Source organism: Callionymus lyra, chromosome 15, assembly GCF_982586985.1.
Source record: "Callionymus lyra chromosome 15, fCalLyr1.hap1.1, whole genome shotgun sequence".
Lineage (NCBI taxonomy): Eukaryota > Metazoa > Chordata > Actinopteri > Syngnathiformes > Callionymidae > Callionymus > Callionymus lyra.
Window position 1 is genome coordinate 21,708,826 of NC_141832.1, and position 7,175 is coordinate 21,716,000.

General features: G+C 34.6%; 1 protein-coding gene across 1 annotated transcript; it reads left to right on the top strand.

Moving 5' to 3' along the window:
- Positions 1–1,669: 1,669 nt before the first annotated feature.
- On the top strand, positions 1,670–5,562 carry LOC148065345 (alpha-2,8-sialyltransferase 8E-like). Its single transcript, XM_087810149.1, has 7 exons — positions 1,670–1,746; positions 3,531–3,602; positions 3,677–3,751; positions 3,917–4,013; positions 4,146–4,258; positions 4,637–4,729; positions 4,791–5,562. Exons 1-7 carry the CDS (start codon positions 1,670–1,672, stop codon positions 5,233–5,235), a joined length of 972 nt encoding a protein of 323 aa, XP_087666275.1. The 3' UTR covers positions 5,236–5,562.
- The last annotated feature ends 1,613 nt before the right edge of the window (positions 5,563–7,175 follow it).

Here is a 7,175-nt window from a genome sequence, read left to right on the forward strand (position 1 = left end):
ATTCACTCCTAGCTGGGAAAAAGATCTTCACGCCGTTACCAAGCAAAGAAAATCATCCTTAGCTTTTTGTTTTTGCTAAATAAAGCAGTTCAAACCTAAATCCCGTTTTTTGGTTTCCTGCCCAATGGTTTTTCTTGTCTGGACAGAAGTGATACTTGCACTTATTTTGGCTTTACTCATTTTTTCCCCCTAATACCCAGAAGGAAATTTCCAATGGATTAATAAAGTCATATGCAATCTAATTTAATATTCTTATTTATAGTTATTCATCTGTGTGCTCTTTTCTGTCTGCTGCTGTGCGGCGGTTGGGATTCTAATTTAACAAAACAAATTTAAGTATAAGTCAAAGACAACAAAAGTAAACACAGAATGCTTTATATGGTTTTCTGATCTCTATGTGCCCAAAATGATTCATGCTCTGACGTGAACATCTTTTTAATTGCTATATGAGATATGTATGGTTTTGAACACATGATAACCCATTTTGCAGTGATAGTTTTGGGTAGAAAAGTCTGGAGCTTTTGTGAATGGAGTCTGGAAATTTGGCATTTGAAGGTTTTCAGAAAAATGGTAGATTAAAAAAGAAATGTGTTTCTGTTTTTATTTTATTTTTAAACTCAAAATAAAACATTTAAATGTTTTTAATAAAAGCAGTACACACGCTGGCAGCAGGAGTCGCCAAATACCTACTTTTGATCCCTTTTAAATCACTGAAAACCTTTTTAAACATGTAACTAAAAGTATTCCAAGCTTTATGTTGAAAACAGAAATATTCACACATACACATTTATACAATCTCTATCTTTGCATTTTCACAAAACGAATGAGCAAGAACACAAACTTTACAACAATATAGATTTACAACATAAAAGATACTCATAAATCCTGTTTTGTGATTTTGACAATTCTCCTAGGACAGGATTAGTTTTCAACTTAAATGTAGGTGTAGGAGCTTGCAAAGGCCTACGGTCATTCCTCTTGCTTGAAAAAATGATGCTAACCACTCTCCAATACAGATAATTCTGATTTTGAGGAAAGCTCATTTTCCTGTTGCGAGTATACCCAGCTCAATAAGACAGAAGTCAGAGCATCAATCTGAAACTGATATTTGAAAAGGTTGAGACTCTAAAAAAGTATTTCCCGAAATGCATTGTTTCTAATGTAAATATTTCAGTGAAAAGAGAGTTTTGTACAAACAGACAGTACAATAGAGGTCCCAGATCTATTCAAGAGACACTTAAATCAACACATTGGTTGCCCTTTAAGTTTCAATGTAGCACATGAAATGTTACTCCTCTTCTTCATAATACATCTTTTATTTCATTACAAACTTTGCCCTAGAACCGCTATTTCATAACTAAGATAATACTGGAATCTTTGTTGTTTAAGTTACTCTAAATGTTTGCGGAATATAAATAACGGCTTGTGATAATAATGCCCTGTGATTAAAAAAAATACAACAAATGTGTGGAGTAAAGACAAGGAGGTATTACAGAAAGATTTTTAAAAAGTGAAAGATGAATATTCAGGTTTTTCTGTATGTCTTGCATCATCAGATTATCTTTTGTGAAAAATCTCAAGAGTGATCGAAAGGAAGTGGGTGTGTTTTGTCTGTTACTATTTAACACATATGATGTGCCAATGGTTCAGGTCACAACAGGGTAGAGAGATGAAGGGCTTGATTTTTCTCTATCTTCTAACACTTGGAAGCTTGGCAGTTACTGTGTTGTTGTTCTCATCTAACGAGTAAGTGGAACTTTCATTTTCCTTCTTGTATCTAATCGCATCATTTACCTCAGCTAATTATTTTAGAAATGACTCAAATGCATTTTTATCACTCACAAAAAAATAAAATTGTAATTTCCAGGGGATTCATTGTCATTTACATTTGAACCATTGCTTGGACGTTAAGTCAACAATCATATTTTTTCTAAACATCATCTATTGTTAAACATGTATTCGATTCAAACCAACTTAAAAGGAAGTAAGAGTTTATTTTGCCTATGGAGAGTCTAATAAGCAGCTGTACTGGGCAATGGAGCTGAGTGTACTCAGTCTTTCAAGTGGACCCTTCAAGTTTCGACAGAATGTCAGAGTAGCATGAGTCACAGCGGTGGTCTCATAAACTTGAGGCGATCATTGATTTCCACATAACTGGGACATGAGCTGGCTGGTGAACTGTGGACATGATCAGAAGCTGCATCCCTGAGAGAGCTCTGTCTATCAGTGAAGGACATAATTTTCTGATAATGATAAGAATTTCTAAAAATGAGATTATTGTATTATAAGAGAAGATATACAACGTTCACAATACTCTTGTTTTATCACCTTTAGCCCTGAACCAAAATCAAGAAATTATTGTTTATTGTTGATACAGTCAGAAGGATGACATTTACAAACACAAATAAACGGAGTTTAACAGTTGTACAACACAATTATAAATGATTGTCTTTTTTAGAACAAAATATAAATCTCTACACAAGAATGATATCCTCGTTCCCCATACGGGCCACCACTATGTAACAGACCGTCTCAAAGTCGCAGCATTTATTCAATGAAAAGAAAACGCCCACAAAGATGAATTTGAAGGAAACCAAAATATCTTTACTTACTAACTTATTCTTAATAATTTAACAAAAGGCGTTCCGCAACAAAAAACGGGTCCATCTTTCATTACAGCACCACTACTTACACTAGTACGGACAACAGCGCATGGTCGTCACAAAAATTCTACATATCATTTTTGAGAAAAGATGAATTAAACATTAACATTTTTAAATGTCCTGCTCTCACTATTATTTATGCTAAAAACAAATGTTATTCTCTGTGAAAAAAATAAAATAGATAAAGAATTGAAGCTCTGAAGCTCACCTTAAATAGTGAAAATATGTTGTATTATGCCTACAAATAAAAAGATTCACTTAATGTAAAATCAATCGTTTAGCAGGTCGGTTGCACTGCATTATTATCCCTTGTGTTATCTCTGAGTTCTTTATCTTTATACTTAGATTGAATCACATTGTTCTTTCTCTTTATGTTCTTGTTCTTATTTTATTTTTATTTATTATTTTTTATGCAAAATTGCTGTATTTTCTGTGGCTATTTGGAAAAAAACAATTTCTCGAGGAGACCTCCTGAGGGATCAATAAAGTTTTACCTTACCTTACCTTACCTTGAGTCAAGGTAAACAACCTCCACCACTGCATATGTATTTGTGGAAGCCAGGCAGGTTGTTCACCTTGACCCAGAGACAACACAAGGGATACCAAAAACACATTTGTTTTTGGGACTTCGGTTCACCTTGTCTCTGAAATAACACAAGCCTTAAAAAAAATGTAAAGTTTGATAAAAAAACAACAAAAAAAACAGAGTCTGCTTTACTTCACCCTGTGGAGAAAACATGTAAACAGTGTGTGGTCTGTTTATGTAGGACACGGCAACACCGTTTTGAGGCATTTCTTCTAATTCCTTTGTTTTCTTGAGAATAATATATTTAATATTGATCTTTTTTATTATCTTTGTTTCACCAGTGGGATGGTAAATAATCTACCAACGATGAGAAGACAGCCCCTTAAACTTAAACAATTCTGCAAAGGCTGCAAGTGAGTAAGAATAACTAAAACTTTAGTTTAGGTTAAGTCTTTGAACACACTTTCTAATAAGAATTCCCTAACAGGAAGCTCATTAAGGATGTTGTGGAAATGTATTCTCGAACCTGGTGGAAGCAACAGCAGCATCAGAAAGAATTCAGGTAAGGAATTATGGGATATGCTGCAGTGTGATTTTGAGGCAAAACCAAATGCATTTGTAAAGATGTGAGGCAAATAAGTGCAGAAATCTAAATGTTTTCAAGTTCTTCAGAGGTTCTTCTAAGCTCTTCAGTATAATTACAGATCAAATAAATCTATTCCCACAGATCTCTGCTGAACAAACAGTGCAATGGCTTAGAAGACGCAATCCTCACCAGAGTCAACTCTCACATGTCAAAGTCTTTGGTCAAGATTATTCCACCTGTATGTAATACATGTGTCTAATAGTGAAAACATGCTTGCTATATCATTTGTTTATTCACATGGAAATGGAAATCCTATCAAGTGCTAACAGTTCATACTTTTTTTTTTCCTCCTTGAATATTTTTTCAACAGGAAAATCCTTTTTCCAATAAAACCTGGGATACATGTTCTGTTGTTGGAAATGGAGGAATTCTCTACGACAGTCACTGTGGGAAGAAGATAGATTCAGCGGATTTTGTCATCAGGTTATTAAGAAATGTTTTCTGCATAATCTTTTCTCGATTTTTCGGCATTTTACATCAGTGGTTTGCAAATACAGTGGAGCCTCCTCTACCTCCTCATGACACACCCATGAATACTCGCACTTTCATTTGTAATATTCCTTTTTTCCACATATCCTTAACTACATTCTGTACCAATAGTTTCCAATCGTGTTTGTCTTGTTCACTCTTAAAACATATTACAGCATCATCTCTTCTCCTCTCCTTCATCAGCTACAATTATTTTACAGATGACCCAAGTTTACTCCACCTTCCACCTTGCTGCACTCTCCTCTTCACCTCTCTTACACATAGTCCATTACTCTGACCGAAAATGTTTTTGCCTGTTCTTGTTATGTTTAGGTGTAATTTGCCTCCCTTGCATGGTGACTTCAAAACACACGTGGGCAATAAATCTAGTTTTGTGACGGCCAACCCAAGCATTTTCAGAGAAATGTGAGTATTTTAAGGTCTCTAACTAATTCAAGCCGTCTTCTAATTCCTCTTTTATTTTCAGGAAAAGACATGCAAATTACACACAGATATTGGCAGAGAAGATAAAACCACATGGAGATGCCATGATTGCTATACCTGGCCAAAACCGTTTGGTCTTTAAAACTATAAACTTCCTTAAAGGTATCAAGAGTCCATCTCATCCTGTCTTTCTGAACCCTGTATATATGAGTAAGCTGACTCAGTTCTGGCGTTCCAGAGGCGTGAAGGCTGCTCGACTCAGTAGTGGTTTATTTATGGTGAGCATGGCACTAGAAATTTGTCAAAATGTAAATGTGTATGGATTTTGGCCCTTCAATGCTCATCCATTTGGACTCTATTTCCTGCCACATCACTACTATGACAACAGATCACCAACAAACTACCACAAAATGCCTGCAGAGTTTCAAAACCTGTTAAAGCTTCATGTTCAGGGTGTAATCCGTCTTCACCTGGGGACTTGTAAATAATATTTTCCTTTGAACAGAACCTGATGGAACAAAGAAGAAATATGTACTTTTACAAATATGAAAAATGAATCAGTAGCAGTCTAACCCTTTTGGAATGATTGTTCAGTACACACTATGCTGTTAATACTCAACGCTATGTTTTCTTTAAGCTGGCATTGAATTATTTTGAGTCAGACCTTTTTTCTACTATTGTCCGAACTGTTTATGTATTATTGTGATCTTTGCCACGGACTGAGCAGGAGACAACCATAGTAGGATAATGAACACACTGTGTGAAGTGTAAAACAGATTAAGTAAAATAAATGTGTCAATCAAAAACAAGAAGAACAGGTTATATTTTTTAGTTGTTTTCTTTGTTAGATTATTCAATTGATGTTTAGGATGCAGTCAAACAACAGCACCTCATGGGCCTACAACACTTTGTGTTTGTTTTCTTCACACTATGTTTCACATTTCAACCACTAATACACTGACACATTTGGACGCACAACTCAGACATGTTGTTTGATGGACATGATTAGGTTTACCAGCCAGAATGTTTGTAGGCTTGGAAATTAGTCAAAAGTCATATGATTTAGAAATCAACCAAAAAAACTAAACATGTAATACAATTACGCCATCGCCTAATAGCCAACGTAACTTTTTAGTCAATTACAACTCCAGACAAAGAGGTACTGCAATGTAAATAAATAATACAATTATTTAAATCTTCAATCTCAGACCCAGAAGGTAGATGTATCATATTAGATATATATATATATATATATTAGATTAAAATTATTATATACGTATACGCCATACTAAAATGAATGCTAAAAGATAATAAAAATATAAAATAAAAATTACTCGCTTGAGAGCGGGAACGTTTGACTGCACATTCACAATAAACATTCCACTGATTTACCAACACGGTAAACAGTTCGAAAAAACAGTGCAGGACCGCATATGCCCACCGGGCAATGTTTGTGCAAAATGAAAATAAAGTTAATGGACCAAAGGCCACAATATATCCATGTTGCATTCTAAGCTCTGGTTTTAGTACACAAGGCACAAAAGGTTCCACCCATTCAGATAACTGTTTCCACAATTTGTTACTAAACTAGTCGCTGAAGTTCCACATTTCATGTACATAAACACTTTTCCACATATATCCTGTGGTATTTGTCAAACAGTATAGTTAATTTCTTTGCATTACACATTTTATTTATTATCTTGGAACATTTAACTAATATAATAAATAGGCAACAACAAAAAAAGTCATATTTCATGTTTTTTGATGACTAAAGGAAGCCAGTGCATCGAGGTTGAATAGCCAAGGGTTGCTGCATTATTTGTATTATCTTATTTTTTTGTGCGTAACAGGACAGTGTATAGTTTGACAACATGAGGCTCCACAGATGCGTGAAAGAGAGTTTGAAAATACAAGTGGTCATTTGGGTGTCAGTTTCTCCACTTATTTTCTTACCCAAACTGAAAAGTAATGTAAAAAATTAACTAATAGAATATTATTATTTTTGATCATCAAGAGGGGAAAACCAGGTATAGGTTCAATAAAATATTCAATACATATTAAAATGTTGAAAGGGATTAACACGTCTGTGCTTAATTCCACGTTGATTTGGATGTGAAAGGAAAAAAGTATGACAAATTCATCCGAATACATTTTTTATTTGTGGATTTCAGTGAAGGCTGTTGTTAGTAGGAAATCCACACAATTCTTAGTACATAGCACCCCTGGCTTGACTAGTCCTGCAAGTCTTTTTTTTGGTCTGCTGGATTACAGGCTTCATAACAGAATCAAAAAAGCACAAGTGTCAAGAGAAATATCCAACTGCTGATTGCTGTTGTATTAACAAAGAAAGCTGGCTCTAAGAGAGAGAGAATGATAAGCTTCATTCTATTAGAAACGGAACAATCTGGTTATGCCGCTTTAAGAGATG

Coding starts and splice junctions, on each gene's coding strand:
- LOC148065345 (XM_087810149.1), top strand. CDS start 1,670: ATGAAGGGCTTGATTTTTCTCTATCTTCTAACACTTGGAAGCTTGGCA. Junction 1,747..3,530: donor TTGTTGTTCTCATCTAACGA/GTAAGTGGAACT, acceptor TTGTTTCACCAG/TGGGATGGTAAATAATCTAC. Junction 3,603..3,676: donor CAATTCTGCAAAGGCTGCAA/GTGAGTAAGAAT, acceptor ATTCCCTAACAG/GAAGCTCATTAAGGATGTTG.